Source organism: Bemisia tabaci, chromosome 2, assembly GCF_918797505.1.
Source record: "Bemisia tabaci chromosome 2, PGI_BMITA_v3".
In the NCBI taxonomy this organism is placed as follows: Eukaryota; Metazoa; Arthropoda; class Insecta; order Hemiptera; family Aleyrodidae; genus Bemisia; species Bemisia tabaci.
The window spans coordinates 37,789,912-37,803,072 of record NC_092794.1 but is presented as its reverse complement, the minus strand read 5'-3'; the positions used below and the strand labels follow the sequence as shown (position 1 = coordinate 37,803,072).

At 38.3% G+C, this 13,161-nt stretch overlaps 1 protein-coding gene across 8 annotated transcripts in view; it reads right to left on the bottom strand.

Annotated features, from left to right (window-relative positions):
- The window catches only part of obe (activating signal cointegrator 1 complex subunit obelus), a 376,654-nt gene that overhangs the window by 245,782 nt on the left and 117,711 nt on the right, over nt 1-13,161 (bottom strand). For all 8 annotated transcript variants that reach the window (XR_011899335.1, XR_011899334.1, XR_011899333.1 and 5 more), the window contains one exon: nt 6,731-6,843. Coding sequence is in view for 5 of the 8 variants with exons in the window: in XM_072297278.1 (XP_072153379.1) it covers nt 6,731-6,843 (113 nt within the window). In the remaining 3 variants the exon portion in view is untranslated. The remainder of the gene's footprint in view (nt 1-6,730; nt 6,844-13,161) is intronic.

Here is a 13,161-nt window from a genome sequence, read left to right as displayed (position 1 = left end):
GGCAAATATGGCAAGCTAAATTTTGAACAATTTCTCATATGTAATAAAAACCCTACTCTGGCGAGAGGTGGGTCCCTGTTCTCACCCTTAAAAACCCGTACATACATATTTTTATTTTCTCATCGTCCCATAATTTTGAATTATAGAGAGTTTAGGGCCCATTACTTCGAATTACAGAGCTGTCTTGAAAACCCCGTTAATTCGAATTTTCCTTGTTGCTGCTCTCTATAATTCGAAATTTTGATAGTTCGAAAACCTGTTAATACGAAAAAAATGCTCGGTCCCTTGAGTTTCGAATTAGCAAGCGGCCTCTGTATTTGAGTATTTGGCGCGAAAAGTGTACTTTTAGGTGCTGTCACCATACGGTGTAGGCAAAATATTACTGCACAATAATGTAGAATTGGTTTCTAAAGAAGAAGACGAATTTTAAAGCCAATGTTACCACTTCATGGCATTTGTACGATAAAATGAAGATATTTTTCAGCTCCATTTATGAAAAACAAAACGTTATTCCAGTGGTTTTCTCTGTCATTTGAGGCAAGAGGGCCTCACGCCATTGCATTTAGTTGTCGTTCATACCAAAAATTGAATTTGCCTAAATTGTAGCCCATGAAGATACATTTTCCGCCAGAAATCTCGAAAATACCCTCACTCTTTGTTAAAAAATTAATAAAAAAACTGGCAACGATGCTTCGAAAAAATCACAATGGCCTTTAATTGCGTTTCTGTACGATCTCAGGGTAGTATTTAGCCTGCCGACCGATGAACAAGTCTGTTTAACTATGATGCACTGCGCTAATAGTCCAGAATTCCTTGATTTTAGGATTGATTTTATTTAAAAGGCTTCTACAGTTTTTTGTAGTTGTTTTCGCATGAGCCGATTAAATTAAGAAAACAACTACAAAAAACTGTAGAAGCCTTTTAAATGCGGAATTAAAAAATGTTCAGAAGTTGATTATAACAAGAGTGGATTGTAGAAAAGGATCCCTAACAGTTTCCAGCTCCTCTTCTGTCTGGGACGGAGTAATTAAAAAGAAAGGACTCTGGACATTAGAGGTTTTCGCATGATATGTAAAAATCGCCGAGTTTGGGCGCCATTTGATATTTTAAAATTCATTCTAAAGATGTTAAAGCGGTAGAAAACACATAAAGTTAAAAAAATAAAATTCCGGACGATTGCGGTACTTAAAATAAGTTTCATCACAAAACTCCCAGCAATAAACTGGACATTAGCGGTTTTCGCATGATTTGTGCTTGGACGGTTCTACAACATCGAAAACGCATATTTTTCAGTATGCCTTTCGGGCAAAATTAAGTTACCCTTACGTATTTTGAGGAGCTGAATCCGAATATGACCTCTGTTTTTTTTCCATCACCCTCCAATTTGCCGGAAAAGCCGATTTCACTCGAAAAAAGGCCAATTATGGCCATAATTAGTGTTTTTCCGACTGTTACCCCCTGCAGAATGTAGGTAAAAGAGCCTCGCCAAAAAGGGGTGCTTTTTAGCCCCTTTTCGGATACCCGAGTTGGTCAACCGGACAAGACTCAAATGCAAGCTTATGGTAAAGCAAATTTCCATGCAAAGTTCCAACTTGAAGTAACCTTTTGTTTAGGCTGTACAGCGTTGCAAATTTTCCATTTTCATGTGCTAATATCGAAGAATTCCGCATCATCATGGTTCAACAGACTAGTGCACCCGAGTTGGTCAACAGAACAAGGCTCAAATGAAAGCTTATGGTAAGGTAAATTTCCAGGAAAAGTTTCAACTTGAAGTGACACCTCGTTTAGGCTCTACAGCGTTACCGATTTTTCAGTTTTATGTGCTAAAATCAAGGAATTCTGGACTATTAGCGCAGTGCATCATAGTTAAACAGACTTGTTCATCGGTCGGCAGGCTAAATACTACCCTGAGATCGTACAGAAACGCAATTAAAGGCCATTGTGATTTTTTCGAAGCATCGTTGCCAGTTTTTTAATTAATTTTTTAACAAAGAGTGAGGGTATTTTCGAGATTTCTGGCGGAAAATGTATCTTCATGGGCTACAATTTTGACGAGTTTAGGCAAATTCAATTTTTGGTATGAACGACAACTAAATGCAATGGCGTGAGGCTCTCTTGCCTCAAATGATAGAGAAAACCACTGGAATAACGTTTTGTTTTTCATAAATGGAGCTGAAAAATATCTTCATTTTATCGTACAAATGCCATGAAGTGGTAACATTGGCTTTAAAATTCGTCTTCTTCTTTAGAAACCAATTCTACATTATTGTGCAGTAATATTTTGCCTACACCGTATGGTGACAGCACCTAAAAGTACACTTTTCGCGCCAAATACTCAAATACAGAGGCCGCTTGCTAATTCGAAACTCAAGGGACCGAGCGTTTTTTTCGTATTAACGGGTTTTCGAACTATCAAAATTTCGAATTATAGAGAGCAGCAACAAGGAAAATTCGAATTAACGGGGTTTTCAAGACAGCTCTGTAATTCGAAGTAATGGGCCCAAAACTCTCTATAATTCAAAATTATGGGACGATGGGAAAATAAAAATATGTATGTACGAGTTTTTTAAGGGTGAGAACAGGGACCCACCTCTCGCCAGAGTAGGGTTTTTATTACATATGAGAAATTGTTCAAAATTTAGCTTGCCATATTTGCCCATGGTGAAAAGCACCCACTTTCACTGGCACACAATGCAATACATACTGGATAATCAGCTCATCTTCAGAGATGTCAACATAGTCATTCGTTAGTCTAATCTCCCATGCCGGGCAAGCTTTTACTTAGATCAAAACAACACCACCGCGACAGATTTCGAATTACAGAGCGTTTCGGTCCGGCTCCACCGAATTATAGAGCAGTTTGCCGAGCCGCTTAACTGCTCAAAAATTCGAATTAGCGAGGGGAGACAAATACATTGATTTTTTTCGAAATAAAGGGATTTCTCACGAGGATTGACTTCGCCTTCGAATTAACGAGATTTTCGAATTAACGGGTTTCAAATTAGCGAATTCCGTAAAATAAATGTTCCTAATTTGGCAACGTTGGTCTGAAAATTCCATTTTCGCCTTGAACAGTAATCATGTACTATGCCATGGTGGTATTTAGCCATCAGAATAGGAGAAGTGCCTGGAAAATTACGTTTACCGAGCTTTCACTTGAAATACTTTTGTAAGAAATTAAAATTAACTTGGCAACATTGCTTTAGGAATTCGATTTTTTCCATGAGTAGCGATCATTTGCTATCGTGTGGTAATGCTTTTAGCCCATACTTGTCAAAGTTTTGGCCCATGAAGGAGCGTTTTCAGCCGAAAATCTCGGAAAACCCTCATTCTATGTTAAGAAAATAAATAAAAAAACTAGCAACACTGCTTCGAAAAGTTCACGATGGCCTTAAATTGCGTTTCTATACGATCTCAGGGTAGTATTCAGCTTGTAGACCGATGCACTAGTCCATTTCATTAGAATGCACTGGACTAATAGTCCAGAATTCCTTGATTTTAGCACATAAAAATGAAAAATTGGCAACGCTGTACAGCATAAACTAGGTGTCACTTCAAGTTGAAACTTTGCCTGGAAGTATGCTTTACCATAAGCTTTCATTTGAGCCTTGTCCCACTGACCAACTCGGGTATCCAAAAAGGGGGCTAAACTTGGCGAGGCTCTTTTTCGTATCTACGAGATTCAATTATGCCGATGTCTTTTTAACTGATGATTCCCAAGATGACCTTAATTTTTCCCGTTCACCTCTCAGTTTTCCGGGAAAGCGACTTTTTCCCGGTATAACGAGCAAATCCGACGTATATTTGTCGTGCACGCAATTTCTTTTTATAAATTTTCCTGGACCCGTGGTAGTATGTTACTCATGTATTTTGAGCTGCTAAATCCGAATATGACCTTGGTTTCTCTCTATCACACTTCAGATTCCAGTAAAGCCGAGTTTTCCGAGCCTAAAATTGTGTATCGTAAAAGCTTTGCCGGATCGAAATGTCTTCAAAATTAATTGTGTAAATGTCTCCAATATTGAATACATCGATTCCTTTGTATTTTGATCCATGGAATTCAAATATGATCTCAGATTTTTCGGATCACCCATCATTTTACCGGAAAAGTCGCTTTTCCTCAGAAAACGCTCTTTTCAGATACTATTGCAATGATTTTTCTGATCTAAGGAGTTTCAGAAATTCTCCGGTGGGTTATAACGAATTTCTAAGGTCATATTCGGGTTTTTCAGTTCAAATTACATGAGAATCGATGTATCACACATGCAGAAAATGGTTTGAATTTCTCTGGAAGTGGGAACAGTCCGGAACAGCTTTTGGCCCGGAAAAATCAGACTTTCTAGAAAACGGGGGGGGGGGGGGGGTTGTCAAAGATGAGTGAAGGTCAAATTCGAGTTCAGTGCCTCTTAGTACAGCAAGAGAGACCTAAAGAGGATCTCGAAAAATTTCTGAAACTCTTTAGAACAGAAAAAGCATCGCAAAAATATCTGAAAAGAGCGTTTTCTTAGGAAAAGCGACTTTCCCGAAAAAATGATGGGTGATCGGAAGAATCTGAGATCATATTTGAATTCAACGGATCAAAATACAAAGGAATCGATGTATTACATATCGGAGACATTTATACAATTATTTTGAATACACTTTGATCCGGCAAAGCTTTTACAATACACAATTTAAGGCTCGGAAAACTCGGATTCAGCGCCTTAAAATGCATAAAGATCACCTAATGTTGTCCAGGAAACATTTTTTTATTTTGGTTTGTTGTACAGTATAATGAGGCATACAACAAAAGATGGACATTAGCGGTTTTCGCATGATTCGGACCACGGCCCCCCCTGAAAAGGGCTTCAAACCTAAGGAACAAACATTTTCACTACATTAATGAGTGTGTCTGACTTCCGAGAGTATTTTGACCCAAAAAACTCAAAATTGAAAAAAATGGACAATAGCGGTTTCCGCACGAGCCGATTCAATTAAGGTGCAAAATTTACAATGAGAAAATTAGATGCTACATAGGCAATAAGCATGCCCGTCCATGGGGCAAAGGGCCCTAATCAATCCATATTTGATTTTGCACAAAATTGATTTAGTGTGACAGAGCAAAGGAGTGTTCTACACACGTTTAATGACACAAACGCTGAATGTAAAACCTAATAGGAATGATGGCAGTTAGAGGTTTGCAGAAAACGTTTTGTAAAAACCATTGTTCCATGGGAAACTTAAAATTCTATTCTGTTACATTTACGGTCCTAAATTATGGATATAAAAGCCAACTTCTTGTCTCTTTGTCGCAAATGAATGACTTAATACACTTACAACTTATTCATTGATATATTAAACAATTTTCCATCAAAATCTTAAATCTGATTTTTCAATGCAATTCAACAAAACCTATTGAAAATTTTGCCTCTGTAGACTAAAGTCCCTGATACCAAGGATGGCAACAAATGGCATTCATACAAAGTAGTACAGCAGCTAGCTGAAGAGGAGAATGATTCTGATGACCCTCAGTCATGTTAGTAAAACTGAAAGTAGCACATTTCAAATACATCTATCAGACTCTGATGGGTTCAACAGCTTCCTGAGAGTGCCAGGACTACTCTTCCACAGTTTATTCGCCTGAGAGACTATTCACGTTTTTACCCAGGACTTTTTAATCCACGGATATTCACTTACAATACTTTCGACCTACATCTTTCATACTTCCTACAAAAGTTTCCATAAATTCAACTTTTAAAAAAGTGATGAAAATTTCACCAAATAAATGTGATTGAAACTGATATTACATTTAGGTACATGGCTTTAAGAGACATTCAAAATCCACATGCTTTCAAAAATTTCAACATCCCTTGTCTTTCTTCCTTGCCACAATTTCCATTGTCTTTTTTGTAAGAAACAGAAGCTTCACATATGTTCTTCTGGAGGAGAACGTACTTATTCTGCCCAAATCCAAGTCAGATTTTACCATATAACGTAAACTTTTATTACATAAAGAAATAAAAATATCCCTGAAAATTATAAAATCTCACTTAAATGGTATCATCTATTCCTTCTAATACAGCAGTGCATTTTAACTACGATTTCCACAGATAGTGTAATATGTATACATATACAAGAACGTATACATGTACGAAAACTCCCTTTTTGCGAAAAGTCATGTATGTAAACGTGCAGAGGAGTCCAAATGCTGCGAGTTTAGAGTTGTGGGTGAAAAGGTTTAGGTGAATTATACCAATGGGGGGGTGGGGGTGGGGGAGAAAGTCTGTGGGAGATTAGTTCCGGAATCTTGATCAGCCTCCTCTATATCGGCAAGAAATGGCAGGACCATTGAAGCCACCGAGGAGCAAACAAATAAGAATCGAACAAAGCCATTTATGGCATTTAATGAACTTAAAGAACCCTCAAAACCCTGAACCTGGGAATCTTATATTGGATTATTCTTAATAATTCTCTGATTTAGATTTTCTGTGGTTCTGCTGATGATCGAAACTGAATGTGTGCGAGGGTTCACGTGTATGTGTGTATTTGTGCGGCTAGAATAATTGGAAAATAACTCGTGGAATTCAGATGCAACAAAGAATAGGTTTTGAAGAAAACTCGGCCTTCGTGTTGTACCACCAAACTACAGACTTTCGAGACACCCTGCGTATTAATGTAGCAACAGTGTTTACATATACACTTTACATCTAAGTTTCTTTCTGTAACATAAAAAAATAAACTGGAAAAATACCTGTCGTAAAGTTCGTGCAACCAAAGCTTCAACCACAGGACCACGATCTCCATGTAGAAGATGTACTTCATCGATTATCAACAATTTCACTATACTAGTGAGGGCAATGTCTCCTGTGAAATGATTCATAAACAAAAATTCTCAAAATATTAATTTACAAAGAGATAGAAAACAGTAACGATGTTGACGACATATTCAAGAAATATTCACCTAGCGATTGGGTAATGAGCTGGGTCTAAATATGTATACTCCTCAGAATGAAGAAACGGGTAAATATTCATTTTTGCAGGTGGCAGACTCTCTTCTACGCATCAATCCAATATAAGTATCTAAAAAAGTAAAAACTTTCAGTGAAGGATACTTAATAATCACCACAGAACATATTTTCAGGCCATGTTCTGTCCCTCGCATTTAACCAATTTTATTTACAATTCCTACCTAGGAGCTGAACACGTCTGAAACTAACCATTTCACTTTCAGCAAAATTGTTTGGTACTCAGGACGGCTATCCTGACTTTTCCAAAATTGAGAAAATCTATGGATAGGGTTTTGCAAATGTCTCCTCAACGCTTTGTCCTACGAGAATTATAAAAGATGAAAAAAAAAACCAGAAAAAACAGAAAAAAGAGGATAAAATTTTACCGCAGAAACATGTCCCCCTTTTTTTCTGACTCAATTTTTTGGTCTTAAATCACACTCATCAAAGGTCAGTAACAAATTTGTGATATGCATGTTAATCCTGAAAGATATACAGGGTGTCTCAAAAGAAACGAGCCCCCTTGAGTATCTTTGGAAGAAATTCGAATATCGAAAAACGCCGAAACATGTGTTCAAAATTTTCGAGGGGGACATCTTTTCCGCATATTCGAATTTTTTAGCTCCCCGGGAGGGACCCATTGGGAGTCCTCAGGTCCCACCCCTGTATCTCGAATATTTCAAATGATAACCTCACTTCATGATACATCATTTGAAAGGTAATAAAAAAGAAAATTTTTCGCGTTAACCTCTAGTCGCTATCTATCACTGTTTCAAAATGGCGGTGGGTCAAAGTTTAAAAGGTGGAAATAGATATTTCGACTGATCATGCACACATTGAATAATCGGGGGTTTTTTGGATCGAGAGAAACGAATCTACCATTACCCACCGCAAGTTCACAAACGTATCTAGAATGATTGCCTCAAAATGGCGGGAAATCGTTGTTTCGGCTGATAAAAACGGATTTTGATGAAACTAGGTTTCGGGGGTTTTTCCGGGTGGAGGAAAACGAATCTGCCAGCATTACCTACTGCCAATTCTCAAACCCGTCCAAAATCATTACTTAAAATGGCGGGAAGCGGGCATTTTGAAAATTGTGCGTAGCAGTTTAAAAATAAATATCTCACCTGCGGAGGTGATCCTGTGGGTGTCCCGGATATTAAGTTGATTTAACACTTCACCAGAAGTAAACCAATGCATTTAGTAAGGATATGGCTTTTGGATGAATTGCTTGCCTCCCTCCTCCAAAAAGTAAAAATAAAAATAAAGAAAACTAGGTATGCCGTGAAGAAAACAAGAAAAGAAAAAACTGCGGTGAGTTCGTTGACTTCCGAATCCGGTATTTTCGATTGGAAAAAGTAAGATAAAGATAAGAACTCTGCAGATGAGATATTCATTTTTAAACTGTTTCGCACAATTTTAAAAATGCCCTTTTCCCGCCATTTTAGGTAATTATTTTGGATGGGTTTGAGAATTCGCGGTGGCAGATTCGTTTTCCTCTACCCAAAAAACCCCCAAAACCTACTTTCATCGAAATCCGTTCATAATCAGCTGAAACACCGATTTCCTGCCATTTTGAGGCAGTCATATTAGATACGTTTGTAAATTCGCTGTAGGTGATGGCAGCCCCAAAAACCTCCCTAATACTTAGTTTCATCCAAATCTGTCCCAGATAGCACAGAATATTGATATAATACTACAATAGTACTGACACGTCAGTAGTGTCAGTATTTATAAAATGCTGATGTATCCTGATTTAATATTATATCAAGACTATGCCAGTATTTATTAGTTACTGATTTGGAGCTGTCAAAATATTGTTACAGTATTGGCCGAAAAGGTTGATTTCATATGGAAATCAGGGTTATGACAAGGTCATCAGAACACTGCAGGACACCGACAGTATGTATGCATTACTACCTTAACACTGACACGTCTGTACACTCAGCGCACTCTGTCAAGTAGATATGAAAGTTCAGACGATGGCCGTCATTTTCATAGTACTACACATGTATTACATTTGAAACATGAATTACACAAGTATACAAGTATTGAATATTATAAACCACTTACTTCATGTCCTGCAACGTTTAGTAGCGTAAAATACCCGGACGCCCTCAGGTGGATTTGAACCCGAACCGTGGAATTCCTAGCCCAGTATTCTGCCATTGAGCCACAGGGAGCTGATGGTGTTTCGGGTTAAAATCACGCCTGTTAAGGCTGTTATAGCATGCATAGCATCAGTTCGCGACTCGACTTTCATCATGACTTTGATTAACACCGTGTTTTCTTAGGCTTCCTTTTCTTCCTATATTTTTTTTTCATTTTTTCGTGTTAATTTCTTCTCGTGTTATTTTTTTTTTTTACCTCGTCAGCATTGACTCAATACTGTTGTTTGATATAATGAAGGTATCAGTGTTATATTCATGCTGACGCGGTATACCTTTTAACCGACAATCTTAATATCATACTGCATTAGTGTTGGTGATATCATGTCAACATCCAACAATATGTATCAGTATTGACATAAGATTCTGTGCTATGTGGGGTATAATTAGTCGAAATATCCATTTTCCGCCACTTTAAACTTCGACCCGCCGCCATTTTGAAACGGTGATAGATGGCGACTTAAGGTTTGCGCGAAAAATTTTCTTTTTTATTACCTTTAAAATTATGTAACACAAAGGGGGGTTACCGTTTGAAATATTCGAGATACAGGAGAGGGACCTGGGGACTCCCCATGGGGCCCCCAAAGGGAGCTAAAAAATGCGAATGTGCGGAAAACATGTCCCCCTCGAAAATTTTGAACACATGTTTCAGCGTTTTTAGATATTCGAATTCCTTCCAAAGATATTCAAGGTAGCTCGTTTCTTTTGAGACACCCAGTATGTGGCAACTCTGCAATGAGTGAGTTACGTTGCTTACGGAATCGGGTTTTGATGCTTGATTCTTGTGGATTCGCTGAAAATAATACGATCTATCCGAAATCGCAACTTTCTACGTTTAATATTAACCGAGAATACCGAGATATCGCGCTTTGAAAAATTCGGTTTATGACGTCATCCACTGCAGTAGTGACACCCTCGGTTTCATCCGTCAGAGAGACACACATTTGCACTGGTTACTCAACGTGAGAAACTTGGATGAAGGCAAGGTAGAAGAAACCAAGGGTATCACTACTGCGACGAATGAAGTCATGAACGGAATTTTTCAAAGCGCAATATCTCTGAGAATACTGAACGTAGAGGTTACTTTTTGAATAGATCTCAAACTTTTTAGCTACCTAATCTATAAAAATCAAGCACCAAAACACGATTCTGTGACCAGCGCAACTGACCAAATACGCCGGTGGTGCTCGCGCCACACAAAAGGACACGTCCTGAGTGACAGTCCGAATATAATGCTATGTGAATTTACGTGTAGCCTATCAATTTTATGTGTGCCCTCTTTCCGAATAACGCTCTCATTATTCCGCCACTTAGTTCTTTTGCTCTCCCGAGTACCCTACACAACAATGGTGATCAGGAAAAATCAAGAAAAATCGTGAAAGCAGACGGACAACAAAGCGCGCAACGAGTTCCAGCCCTGTAAGCCTAAACTTGGTGAACTCTAATAAATCGGACGACGAAAGTGACACACGTATATTGTGCACAAATACATGTGAATGCAAAAATGGTTGGCATCAAACCGTATCCACCTTTCACCTCTCTCAAAAGAAAAAAAAAAAAATTGGGAGATTGGAGTGGATGATTAGAACAATGGTTTGAGGTGAATGATATTATAGATGAAAAGAAAATGGGTATCCTCTTAACTCTCTAAGGCAACGATACATATAATTTGCTTAAAACTTTTCAGTGCCAACTAAACCTAGAGGATGCAGCTCTTAAGATGCTGTCAAATATTTAAAACCCATGCCATCGCTAATGATTCTACGATGTCAGCTCCAGGATATAAAACTAAATTGGGATGAATCGGTTGGTGAATTTGCTGTTGCTGCAGCTGTAAAAGAGTTCATCCATGGATTACGCATTTGATGGACTTCAAGACAACGTCCACGACCAATTCGTGTGTGGACTTGGAGATACTGGAAATCTTGCGACCAAGTGGTTGACCAGGACGAGAAGCCCCAGGGTATGTAGGATGTAAGCTGGGCAAAACAAGAGGCCAAAGCCACGCATTACATCGTCAATACTGTGTCAAACAGTATATTTGACTTAATTTGTGCTGAAGAAACCGCAAAGCGCATGTTGGAGAAATTAGGAACTACATACCAACCCAAGTCTACGGCTGTTCAAGTTCAAAAACTTCAGTAACTGTTAGAGCTTAAATTGAGTGAAAATCAAAACCCAGCAACCTTTTTTCTAGATTTTGAGAAATGTATCAACGATCTGTCCAATTGAGGAGTAAAAGTAAATGAAACAGAAAAGTTGTCAAAATTAGCTGCCCTGCCTCTTAGCTATGCTCATTTAAATGATATAATTGATTCTACCACTACTGATAAATTTGAATACATCAAACAAAAAATCACCAACAATTATCAAAGTTATGGAAAAGATTCAGTGAGCGAAGCATCGCATTGATTAATGCTTATAAAGTCAATGGTCAAAAGTCTATTAAGTCATAGAGCTTTAATCCTTATCCATCGAAACAACATTAGCAATCTTATCAAAACTACTCAAGACCCAAGTAGCAAGGATACCTATAGATGGACATAAAATCGTAGGAATGTTGCTATATTACATATATATTTGCCATGCGTATTGCCTACTCCCTCATTTGAAGGCGCGGAAATTATTGCTATATTGTTGCTATGATGTAGCAATATATTCCGATTATTGGTTGTGTCACCTGTTGCCAATCTGCTAATTGCAAGGCGCAAAAATTATCGCAATAATGTTGCTATTAAGTATGATGAAAAACTCCCGCATGTTCCTTTCCGTAACTTGTTTTCAAATCTCTAGCATGAATGCATGAATGTACCGCAAAAATTTGATAAAACAACCATTTTTCCTCAGTTTAGTCTTCTCTAAATAGCTCAAACTCGATAAGTCTGAAACTTTAAAAATTTCAATGCTTTTTTAAAAGGTTTGAATTTCCAGTCAATCAAAATAAATATCGTCTATGCTTTTAACCAAGTTTTGGGAAATTTAATTTTACTTCTTTCATGCCTTTCTTTCCTCCTTTTATTTCGTTCCTGTTTTTGTTACTTTTAATTCATTTAATTTTTTATTTAATGCAAAAGCGCCCTTAAGGGTTTCGTTTCATGTCGGATTAAATTCGTGTCGAAACAGGATCAGAAAGCATCTTAAAATCTTCATTTTGACCCTGTAAAAATTCAAATAACATGAACTTTTTATCCTGGACTTACTTATATTATGTGTTACGCGCCACAATAAGTGCTGAATAGATTTGCTTCCCCAAACATTTAAATGTTGACCCTTTCTTCTGAAATTTTTGGCATACACCCGGAATCCCCCCCCCCCCCCCGGCGCAAACTCCTCAAAAAACACTGGGTCCAAATTCCCTTTGGGGCCAATTTTCAGTCGAAAGTTTATTCAAAGTCGAGCGTTTTAAAGCGCTCTGACGGTTAAGCAGTTTAACCCGAATTTAACCCCGCGATGCAAATACGGCCCATATTTTAGTTTAAAATAGAGCTGGAGCCTGCGGGAAATCATATTTCGCGCGCTAAGTCAAAGTTCGGCGCATCCGCGCCCATTGGCTCTCGTGGCTCGATCACATGATGATCACGTGGTTCTTTTTCCCACTTCCTAAATCCACTGCTCCACTGCTCGTATCAGTCGTATCTCGTCGTCGCCATCTTGAATCTTGAACCCCATGGTTGGCCGTTATATACTTGCGGTGCAGTTACTTGTTGAAACTAACATCATGCTCGGCGGATTTTCACCGTGACTCGGCACTCGGATTTTGAATTCTTGACTTCGTAAGCAGGTTCGTTTTACTTTCATCATGTCTCGGCGTAACTATACAAGAGCTGATAGTTTTGATAAATTATCTCGTCAAGCGAGGAAGAGGAGACATCAGCATGATTTCTCGCCGGACTATTCGTCTCACAATGATTCGGATGATTCCTCCCCAGACGATTCTAATGCAGGTTCGGAAGATGAGGCAGATGCCTCCTTTTCCGGTGTTCGTCAAGAAAGTAGAGATGATCCTC